Source organism: Podarcis cretensis (assembly GCF_951804945.1).
Source record: "Podarcis cretensis genome assembly, chromosome: 2".
Lineage (NCBI taxonomy): Eukaryota > Metazoa > Chordata > Lepidosauria > Squamata > Lacertidae > Podarcis > Podarcis cretensis.
In genome coordinates, this window is record NC_137171.1 from 62,019,186 (window position 1) to 62,031,290 (window position 12,105).

General features: G+C 39.9%; 1 protein-coding gene across 4 annotated transcripts in view; it reads left to right on the forward strand.

Annotated features, from left to right (window-relative positions):
• CNOT6 (CCR4-NOT transcription complex subunit 6) overlaps positions 1–12,105 on the forward strand; it is a 38,867-nt gene that overhangs the window by 12,356 nt on the left and 14,406 nt on the right. For all 4 annotated transcript variants that reach the window (XM_079966485.1, XM_079966484.1, XM_079966483.1 and 1 more), the window contains 2 exons: positions 6,648–6,761; positions 9,633–9,819. In XM_079966485.1, coding sequence (XP_079822611.1) covers positions 6,650–6,761; positions 9,633–9,819 — 299 coding nt within the window. In that variant the 5' untranslated portion in view covers positions 6,648–6,649. Of the gene's footprint in view, positions 1–6,647; positions 6,762–9,632; positions 9,820–12,105 lie in introns of those variants that run through there.

The window sequence follows — 12,105 nt, forward strand, 5'->3', positions numbered from 1 at the left end:
TTGCATACACGTTCCTAGCTACTATGACGAAAGGGAAGTTTTTCAAATCTAGGCCCAATTGAAATGTGTGAAAGGGCAATAGTGTTTTAACAGGTCCACATTCCATCTCCTGTATCTTGCCTTCTCTTGCCCTGCGCTGGCCTTCATTATGAGGTGAATTCCATGTCCCGAATCTTACCTGTTGAATGCTAAAATACTACAGTTTTGGACTGTGTGGTACTAACACTCAGGTTTCTAGGCGGTGTACCTTAATTTTGATACAGTGGTACCTCCAGTTGTGCACGGGATCTGTTCCGGAGCTCCGGTCAGATCCCGAGGTGTGCGCATCCGGAGGTGCCGCTTCTGTGTATGCGCATGGTGCAGTTTACCGCTTCTGCACATGCATGCTGCGCATAGAGCGCTTCTGCGCATGCGTGCGCGACGAAACCCGGAAAAATACTTCCGGTTTTGCCGTCCACATATCCCGAAGGATACGTAACCGGAGGTGAACGTATTTTCGTGAGGGACAAGTTTGTATGAAGTCTAGTTAAGGATGGAGTTTTCAAAAGGTAATTACTTTTATAGAAGCAAGTCTTTGCGGGCTTGTGTCACTAGGAAATTGCCTTTTTAGGTAATGGCTAATATTATCCATCGAATAGTAATAGTATATTGTTAAAGGTTTTTGTGATTGCTTGCCCATCTAAAAATACGATGCTCTAGGAAAGATGTAGCAAAATGTTTGATGCATTCTGAATTAAAATGGTTTAAATTATGAGCTGAAATCTGAGGTTGGTAATACAGTGGTACCTCGGTTTAAGAGCAGTTTTTACGAACTCTGCTAAACCGGAAGTAGTGTCCCAGTTTGTGAACTTTAGCTCAGTCTAAGAACAGAAGCTGAATGGTGGAAGGGCACTGGCGGCAGGAGGCCTCATTAAGGAAAGTGTGCCTCGGTTTAAGAACAGACTTCCGGAACGGATTAAGTTCGTAAACCGAGGTACCACTGTACCTGTGTTAAGGTAAATTAAGGGAAAAGCCAATCGGAGGTCACTCTGTCAGAGCTGTTTTCCTCGCCAAACATTTCAGTAGTTCACTTCTATTTCTGTGATGTGATCAGTTTTTTTATGTTTCCATTTAAAAGTGTGGTATGTGAAAATACTTTTCTAGTGTAAAAGTACTTTAAGAACAACAACAGAAAAACACATGAACTTGAAGATATTTCACATTTGCATTGTTAGCTATCCATTTTCTGCTGCTTTCTGATTCCAAAGTGAATATTAATGAGATAGTTGTATATTCTTATTCTGACAGTGCACAACAAATATCCCTATTCTATAAAGGAACCATTTTACATTAAACAGAAAAAAATGAGGTCCGGCCGGACCTGAAACTTTATTATGAAGCATCTTGTCTCTGGTGGATAAAGGATTGGATAACACTAAAAGACAATAAGCTACTAGACTTGGAAGGGTTTGATAATAGGTTTGGCTGGCATGCCTACTTATGGTTAGGAAAGAAGAAAGCTCATAAAAGTTTTGCCAACCACATTTTCAGAGGTGCCCTTATAGAAACATGGGACAGGTACCAAAATATTTTGGAACCAAATGTACCACATTGGTTATCCCCACTGGAGGTCATGAGTGTCAAAAAGATAAACATGAGAGAGGAATGGATGACTTATGGAGATATTGTAATTAAAGAAGGGGGGAAATGGAAATTGAAGCCATATGAACAAGTTAAAAAATATGTATATGATTGGTTGCACTACTTCCAAACAAATGATATGTTTAAGAAGGATTGTAAAGAGAGGAAATATATTGAAGGAGAGTCTAGATTCCAGAAAGAAATAATTAATAATGATTATAAGGTATTGTCAAAAATGTACAAAATGTTATTGGAATGGCAAACAAAGGACGAAGAAGTTAAATCAGTTATGATACACTGGGCCAGGGATTTTGGTTATAATATACAGTTAGCAGATTGGGAGAAGGTGTGGAAGGAAAATATGAAATTCACTGCATGCATGACGATAAAGGAAAATATTATGAAAATGGTATACAGATGGTATATCACTCCCGTAAAATTAGCAAAAATGTATAAGACATGTAACAAATGTTGGAAGTGTAAAGAGAGGGAAGGGACATTTTATCATATGTGGTGGGAGTGTAAGAAAGTAAAAGGCTTCTGGGAAATGATATATAATGAGTTGAAAAGGATGTTTAAATACACGTTTGTGAAGAAACCAGAAGCTTTCCTGTTAGGAATTACAGGAAGAGAAATTAATAGAAGTGATTATAAACTTTTTCAATATGCGGTGACTGCGGCAAGAATTTTAATGGCTCAAAAATGGAAACAAGAAGAATTACCAACATTGGAAGAATGGAGACGGAAATTGATGGACTTTGCTGAACTAGATAAACTGACAGGGAAAATTAGATACCAGAAAGATCACAAGTTCACACAGGACTGGAGAAAGTTTACGATTTATCTGGAAAATATTTGTGATGAACAGACAACGCTAGTTGGATTTAAAGAGGCTTTGTGATGAGAAAGGGTATTGCGAGAGGGATAAGAGTTGTAAAGATTTATTAACTGGCAATACAATTATAAAGGAAATGTGAAATAAATATAAAATTATGAGGATTGTGGAGGGAGCGGGGGGAAGTCCAAAAGAATTTGGCATTATAGTGTATGTGAATGTGTTATTTAAATCTGTAAAAGAAAATTTTTCTAAAAAATTAATAAAAAAAAAACAGAAAAAAATGAGGAAAAAGCTGTCTCAGAAATGCACAAATATGAACTGTTGCTCAGAACCTTATTGCAGTAGTGAAATGTCTTCAGTACCTCTTTGTAGCAGAAACATTTCTAAAAATCTAATCCATTAATAAAATGTTAGTGGGGAAAGCAAAACTTTGGTCATGGGTAAAGTAAAAATATATAAGTAAAATTTAATTAGCAAGGAGCAGTCAGTGTTCATCTTAATGTTTTAATAGATATTTTAGGGTAATTAAATAAAGGTTACATCAGCATATGGAAACTTATCAGACTGGTTTTCAGAATGTATGAAACAAAGGCGCTAATGCCTTGTGAAGATTAATATATGCCATGTATGTATCATGAATGATGTAAGAAAATTGTTAATAACCCTCCTACACATTTGACAGTTTCATTAAAAAAACTCTGGGGTCAGTTAGATCCTAGTCATATTCAGATAACTCCAGTCATTATGAAAACACTAATTAGCACATTGCTGCATCAGCATAAAACACTGTAGGTACTTTCTTGCCATTTAGTTACTTTATTCATATCTTTGTATGTTTTTGAGTTGAATGAACAAACATAGCAGTAAGATATTAGGAATCTGCAAGATCCCATAGGAATTAACATTCAGATTCATTCTTGATCCTAATGACTACCCCAGTGATCATTTGGAAGGAAGGGTGGGATATAAATAAAATAAACCAATTAAATAATCAATCCCTGGATAGTTGTACCTCTATACTTACAAACAATAGTCGTAAGTATAGATTATTTCATATTTGTAACACCACGTTTGGTAATTGTAAAGCTTTTTTTAAAAACAAAAACTTAATTTGGATCCACTTGACCCTAATCTCAGATTAGTAACCTGTTGTTTCTTCTTCTTCATGTGGAATGGTAAATACCATGTGTGCCCTTTCTGATGAAAATTACCCAGCTGTTGTCCTAACCATAAAGTATAGTGAGCCAGCCTCAGGCAACAGATTTTGGAAGCAGTAGACCTGTTTTTGAATGACTGTTTTTGAAAATATTTTAAAAAGTTGTTCAAGAGTTCTCGGAAACCTCTCTAGAATGTACATGCTCAATGCCTTTCTCTTTAGTTGCTTCTCCAGAAAGAGAGAGGCTAGCAGGAGTGACTTCTTGGTGGGCTCAACAGGAGAGAAGATAGTGACTTGGTCCTTTCATCTCAAGTGCTGAAATGGCTAGAGAAAACAATTTGCAACCTGACAAATTTTCCAGTTCTGTAGACGGTTTTAAACTGAAAGGAAATAGTGCTACCTGTTAAGTTTTGTCAAGGCCACCCATGCTTTCATTTGTTACTATGTTAGGTGAGCCCCCTCCTTTACTTTGCATGAGGCAGTGGCAAATTTGGCAGGAAAGTAAGCAGTTTCCACTTACAATTGCTGACCCTATTTCTGGGTAGAGGGGGAAAAGAATATGAATGCCAATGGAAAGCTCCCCAAGCAAGAAAATGGAGCTGGGCAGTTTTTACACATAGAACTCTTAACACTGTGATGCAGAGTGAGTTAATGGAATGAATAGAAATCTATATATGCAATATCAGAAATAAATGGTACCCAGCTAAATTGTTATTTTAGAGGCTGTTGAGTTTTTAAAATATTGTGGTGTACCCTCAGTGCTTGAGAGGAGTGCCTCTGTTATGAAACAAACCTTGTAACACTGCTTAGGAATCCATTTTTATTAACACCCCTTAAGCCAGTGGTGGCAAACCTTTTAGAGACTGAGTGCACAAACTGCAAAAACCGAAACCTGCTTATTTATCATCTCCCTCCCTCTTCCCCCCCTCGTGCCGGGCGCACTCCCCGGTAAGCTGGCTGGTGAGCTCTTGGGCTACTGCAATGGGGAGGACGGAACAACCCTGAGACCAGGTGAGCAGCGGCGGCCAGGAGGATAGGGATACCCCCCACCCCAGCCAGCCAGCCCAACAGCCAAGCCCGCCCGCCTGCTCTCCGCCCGTGATCCCGGCGTGGTCTTCCCCATCTTCCTCCCTCTTTCCAGCAACGTCGCCATGGCAGAGGAGTGAGGTTGGGTTGGGCCAGGCGTGCAGAGAGACGGCAGGCGCAGGTGCCCTCCTAGCCCAAGTAGGTCAGGCCCACGGGGGATGAGAGGCCTGCAGAGGATCGGAGCTGCGGGGGGCAGAAGGGAATGGGCGATGCCTGGCTTGGAGGGGGAAGCTGGGAACTACCACCCAGCACCGAAAAAAGTGCAGAAAAAAATCACAAGGGTCAAATAACGAACACTGTTCCGCCCAATCAGAAACAGCCACTGCCGCAACCAATCGAAAAACAGACCAGTCGCCGAACGCCAGCAAAAAAAAAAGTTTTGGGTTTAAGCAGTGGATGCACGCAGTAGCATGGGGAGGAGCGGGAGCACAAATGGAAAAAACAACAAAACTGGGGATGGCCAATGGCGCACGTGCCAGCAGTGAGAGCTCTGTGTGCCCACTCTGGCGCACGTGCCATAGATTCGCCACTGCTGCCTTAAGCTATGGAGTGCAGAAGGGCTCAGGATCCAGACTGGCTGTCAGCCCTAAACCTGGATGCTTTAATGGTATATAGTGTGTGTGAGGAGGATGGAGTCTCCATTATGCTTCCAAACGGAAGATAATCATGCAGATTTGCTGTTGGAGGCAATGACTATTGATGTTTACACAGTACTTTTAAAAATATTTTTATATTTGTTATAAAACTTTCCTCTAATAGATCTCAATTCCTTCTACTTTGTATTACAATTGTTCATGCTTCATAGGGGCCATTGAGACTTGTTCTCCTGTACTCAAGGCCAGGAATGTTTGTGTGTGTGACCTGAGGAAAGGATATGGCAGACATTTTCCCTTCTTAAGTCAAGCTGGGAGCGCTTTGTTGAGATTGACCACAAGTGCTATTCCTCTGCACAAAGGAGTTTACACCTCAAATTCTCTCCCATCTTCCACTTGCATAGCAACAGAAATAATCAAGCATTGGGGAATCCTGTTTATCAGAAAACTTAGTGCCTATGGGGTTAGCTGATAAAATGCCAAGCAGTAGCAGTATAATGGATCAGAATAGGTGGATCAGAATAATCCAAACTCTGTTTTTCTTTTTCTTTTTAATGATTCAGGAAAGTACTTCCAATTAGCATGTATTAAATGTCACTGGCAGATTAGACATTGTGCAGAATGTAGCAATGTACTGTTCACATTCAGGGAATGCTCAAACCATGGTTTGGAGGATTGGGAATAAGTAGCAGTGAACCTTGGGCTCATGCAGGGGTGGGGAACCTTTTCAGCCTGAGTGCCTTGTTCCTTCATGCTTAGCCTTATGCTAGTAGTGTTTGGGGACAGGGGCAAAATGGGTGTGACAACAGGTGCAACTCTAGTCTTGGAACAGTAGGCTACAGTCCAGCCATGCAAAGTTCAGGAGGTTTTGCAGTTACTCATATCAAGCCAACTTAATTTTTTTAAAGCACACTTAAGTGACTTGAGTTTTTACAAGCCATCAAATGTATGGATGTTATGACATTAGCATAGGAGTGAGGTTGCCGCTTTTTCTTGTTTGGAAGTACAGTGGTACCTCGGTTTAAAAACTTAATCCGTTCCGGAAGTCCGTTATGAAACTGAGGCATGCTTTCCCTAATGAGGCCTCTCACCACCGGTGCCTTTCCACCATTCAGCTTCCGTTCTTAGACCAAGGTAAAATTCACAACTTGGACACTACTTCCGGTTTTGCAGAGTTTGTAAACCAAATAGTTTGTAAACAGGGCTGTTCTTAAACCGAGATACACTGTAATAGTAATTATTGCCTTCGTCAGTGATTGGCATTATTCTAGTATTCGAAGGGAGGTGCTTCTTTTAAGAATTTTGTTTTGGCAATGTATCCTGGAACCACATGTTGTTCTGTTATTTCTGACAGGAATGCCCAAAGAGAAGTACGATCCACCTGACCCACGGAGGATGTACACAATTATGTCCTCAGAGGAAGCAGCCAATGGAAAAAAGTCACACTGGGCAGAGTTGGAAATAAGTGGTAAGTGGAGACTTATTGGATACACGAGAGTAGCATGGCAAATAGTCTGGTTTTGTGTTTTTTTTAAAAAAGGATTTTACTTAGTTTTATTAAATGTTTCAGCACAACAATGTGGTTTAAAATCTAAAACGTTAATTTTTTAAATTTCAGTATCGTAATTAAATTTGTCACCCTTTGTCAAACACAGTGTGAAAGCCTCTTTTGCTTTGCAAAAGACTGAATCTGTGCAAAAAATCTGGCTTTTAAAAACATCCCAAAACTGCAGTCCACTACACACTTACCTAGAAGTAAGTCTTATTGAACTTGTTGACACTTCTGAGTAGACATGCAGAGGATTGCATTGTAAATTGCTGAAATACTTGTGGAAATGAATGCTGTAAGTTACCGTATTTTTCGCTCTATAAGACGCACCAGACCACTAGTTTTTGGAGGAGGAAAACAAGAAAAAAAATATTCTGAATCTCAGAAGCCAGAACAGCAAGAGGGATCACTGCGCAGTGAAAGCAGCAATCCCTATTGCTGTTCTGACTTCTGGGATAGCTGCGCAGCCTGCATTCGCTCCATAAGACGCACACACATTTCCCCTTACTTTTTAGGAGGGAAAAAGTGAGTCTTATAGAGCAAAAAATACGGTAAATAGATGAAGAATTCTTTCTCTATTCTGTTTTGAGTTTACTTCCAATCTGGATCCTGCCCGCAATGTCTTCTGAATCTTCCTGTCTACATGCTTGCTGACAAGCAAAAAAATAAATCTGAAAGCTTGATGACTGAGAACTTCATTTTGCAGAAACTACATTCTCTTGAGCAACTTTTATTTTAATGGTTGTGGATATGGTAATACTTCGTATCACTTTACCCAATACTAGGCTGAATAGTCTGATATTTCCTGATTTCCTTTTTCAAATAGTGGTATGTTTTTTGTCTTCCCAATTCCAGCCACTCATAAGGTCAGAATTTTGCATACTTAAGTTCTTTAAGAGCTTTCAGGTATATGCCATCCAGACCAAGGTTTTTACTGGTAAATCTCTTATTCTCTCTTTTTTTATTTTACGTGTAGATTTAAAAGACCTTCACATTTTGTCCTGGAGGCATTTCAGTTCTTTAAAACTGATCCTCGTGTGTGGGTGTGGGTGTGAAAAAAAGAAAATTTCCTCTTTACAGGCAACTTACCATTAATATATATTTTGAATTTGATAGCACCATGTTCACTGTTTTCCAATTGATGCAACAAAACTCCCATTTCTCAGCCAAATGTGGATACCTCTTTCCATTCAAGTCCAAGGTCTCTTCCCTCCTAGTCAATTCCATGTTCAAGGACAGCCATCTATTACATCTAGACATGTTATGTGTTGCAATTTTGAATGTAGTCCATGTGAGGGTAATTGTAGCCATTGATTATTACACTTTCTCCTTTATCTGATTTCATTCTCCATCACTTTTGGTCAGGGGAGGGACATTGCATCAGTGCTGCAATCAAATTCATATTTACATAATGTGACTTATGATCTATTCTGCTTTTTGACATTCTAATTAACACTACCCCAACATGGCCTTCCTCGTTCTTTCTGTATATAAAAGGATACCTATATCTCAATGATTGTCATCTTCCTAACAGGTTCCCTTAATGTTGCAACAGCAACATTCTGTTTTAGTACTATGCACCCAGGTTTTTCTCCCCCTGCCTTTGCTTAAAAGCCTCTAGCATTAGAATATAAAAGGCTATATATAGATACATTTCCAAAACTCCTTTTTGTATGCAGTTTCTCCTACAATTCCTTTTTGTCTCTTAAAATCACTGTTATTTTTGTCATGATAATTTCTAAGCTCTCCATATCCCCTAGTTTAGCCTCCTGAGAGTTCCTAAAAGGTGAATCATCCTGAGCCAGATGTCCACCAGCTCCTGTTGTTTTCCTCTCAGAAATCAGTTTAAAAGCTTTGCAACCTTTTTGATGTTAAGAATCAGCCATTTACCCCTGATCTTTAGTTTCTGATTAGAAACATAATAAATGATATATGCTGATTTACTATGCTTTGGCAATTAGCCTATTAGTCAAGTATTCTGTAGGTACTGGTGTAAAGATCTATAAATCTCAAAGGCAGCAAGTTGTCCATACATGCAGGTATTTTATTCTGGTATCAATGAGTTCAGTGATATTTATTGAACTCAGTACAGAGGTTGTTCTACCAAAATGTAATGCCAGATCCTTAAAAAAAAAGATTCTGGAACCTTGGATTTTTAGAAAAGAATCTGATTCTGTTGGGAGATTTCTTAGCATTTCAAAATATGTATCTTTCTCTTTTGGGGATGAATTAGTAGCTATTGTCTAGATCAGGGGTTCCCAGATGGTGGTGATGCACAAACTTTACTCAAGTGGTCTGCAGCAAGTCTGTAAATATAATTAAATATCATAGAGTATCTAATATAACACATTACAGTTGCTACAACCTGCAGAAAAATCATAAAGTGGTCCATCAAGACCCTCAACGATTTTCAAGTGATCTGGGGGGGGGGAGTTTAGGAACCTGTTGATCCTGCTTCCCTTACCTCTGATTTCTGCTTTATTATGAAGAAGCATTTGATCACGTTTGAAGCACAAAAGCCTTGAATTCCCATTTCCATAGTGCATCACAAAACTAAACAAAAACAGTGGCGAGTTAAATTTTTGGGCATATATTTCAAATGTATCCGTTGAAATACATTTTAAAATAAAAGACAAGTGAGTTGGTGTTTTGGTGGTTGAATTGAAAAGTACCTAACACAAAAAGGGGAAGGAGATAATTGTAGAAACTGTTTTGCTGTTTTGATTCATTTGCAGAAGTACTTTCACAAATGCAAGACGAGACAGAGAATGTTTCCCTCTTGTCTTTCAGGGAAAGTAAGAAGCCTAAGTTCATCCTTGTGGTCACTGACCCACTTAACAGCTTTGCATCTCAGTGACAACTCCTTATCCCGTATTCCTTCAGACATTGCCAAGCTTCACAATCTGGTATATTTGGACCTGTCATCTAATAAAATCCGCAGTTTACCAGCAGAGCTCGGAAACATGGTGTCACTCAGGTAAACAAAATGCATCTGTGAGGCCAGTATGATGTTACTTCAGGTTTCTGTATGGTTTTGTATTGCAGTTTATTAGTAGTAGTAAGTAGTAGTAGTAGTAGTAGTATTTATTATTATTAAGCAGAAAGCTATCCCAAGTTAGCTTCTTCTTGGCTGATTTATTTCCAATTTGTATTGCAATCTTTCTGCCTTCTGGTGCTTGGGGAGGGCTGAAATATATTGGTGTTCGCTTCTGAACCTGCTCCAAATTTCAGGAGTATATTGCCCAGCTATTCAGAAAGAGGTTAAAGTTCCATTTTAGGCTCTTAGCTTGCTTTATGGATGCTTGGATAAGGAGTCAATTTGAACCTGGATGACTGGTTTCAAACTCCAAAGTTTTTCTAAAAGTATTTGTCCTTTATGGGAATAAACAACTGTTCATATTTTTGTTGCTTATTTGAAGTGTTACATTTCCTAAATACCAAATTTGCCATCCTGAGTTGTCTCTTCATGAAATCCTGTAATCTTGTGTGTAATATGTTCCCCTGAAAAAAATGATAAATCCACTTACTTTAATGGCTCTTTTTCCTGCTGGCTTATTGGTAATCCCCATGGCAAGGTTAAAACATTTCTAAGCAAGTATAAAAGCAGCATCCACCTTGATATTCAATACAGTACATAAAGGAGTGGTATCATATTGGTCATAATAAGTAGTCACATAAATTTCATAAAGCCTACTATTTTAATTTGTGTGTCATTATTGTGATGCTTTCTCAAAGTTGCTACTAGCAGCTTTCTGAAACAGTTCCGTTATGTGTTACCATATCATTCTTGCATGCATCTGGTATTGGAAGAAGCTGCCAGTGCTGGACAGTCATCTTTTCATACTAAGTGGTCTGTAAGGGTACTTAGACACAGAACCCATGGGCCACACACTGCCTTGTAATGTGGGACGTGGGGCCAAAATTTGACCACCACCAGCCCAGCCCTTGCGCTGCCTTCCCCAAACTGGCTAACAAAGGTGCTGGCTTTGGGAAGGAGGTGTAAGGCTCTGACAGGGTCCTAGAGCCCTCCCACCACCTTCTGAAAGCTGGGAAAGCACTAATTAGCTTTGGGAAGGAGGATGGAGGACTCTAGGACCCTGTCAGAGTCTTCATGCCTCCTTCCCAAAGCCCAGCATCTTGCTTACCCAGCTTTGGGAAGGCAGGTGCAAGAGGACTGCAGCTGGGAGCATCAAATGTTGCTGAGGGCCACCAAAAAAAGGCCTCGGGGAGTGTGTTGGATTGCCTAGTGCCAGTGTATTCTTCATTTTGCTGCAAGGAGATGTCTGGCAGTCTACTAAAGGTTTCCACTGCATGAAATGCTGAATGAATTGTGAGGAGAAGAGAGGAGCAAAGAAGGAAGAAAAGTCTTGTTCCACCTCACCCTCCTCTCGCCCAACTTGTCTATCGCCTCCTGTTCCTATGCCTTCTTCACATTGGGGGGAAAGAGAAAATTATTGTGGTGGTGGGGGAATTGTGCTCAGTGGAGGAGCACTTCAGGGTGTGTTTCTACAGAGGACCAAGCAGACCCTTAGTTATTAGTTCAGGGGCCAAGGTAGTTGAAAGTGCCTAGCTGATCTAGGCTCCTAATCCAGTCCCTGAGAGGATGGCACAACGGCAAAGGTGTCCTCTAGATGCTGCTGGACTCCAGCTTCCATCAGCCCTGGTCATTATTCTTGTTGCTAGGATATCAACAACATCTGAAGGGTACCACACTAGGGAATAGGACATCTGTGTGCTTCAAAAGGCTGAGGACTGGATATATTTCTTGGGGGCATGAAGGAACGTTCATCTGTAGTACTCTCCCTTTTGTGCTTACTTAGCTAAGCAATTTTTAAAAGAAGGTAGAGAGTCTCTGCAGTTGGCAGAAGCCTCTGATCCTACCTAATAGCCCAGTTTTCAAATGGCCGTAGGAGGTGATTATGACTAATAAAATAGGAGTTGGAGTCCTTTCATAGATGTTCTTAATGAGCAAAGCTACCCGCTTTCACTTTTATCTCTTCTTCAAGAGTTGGGTTGCTGACTGCCTGGTAAACAATCTTCTCTTACCTAGCAGGTTTTCTTAAAAAAACAAAATCTCAATAGTATATCAGAAGGCTAAAACTATAAAATAGCTCAACTTTCTAGCAGCTTGTGATGAAAAGAAGCTCATGAAATTGTTATTTCAGTGAACTGAGTAATGAATTAAGGCGGGGGGGGGGGGGTAAAGAGCCCCAGTAGCTTTCTTATAGTTAGCATATTTCTTAGAGTAACCACCTTACATTAT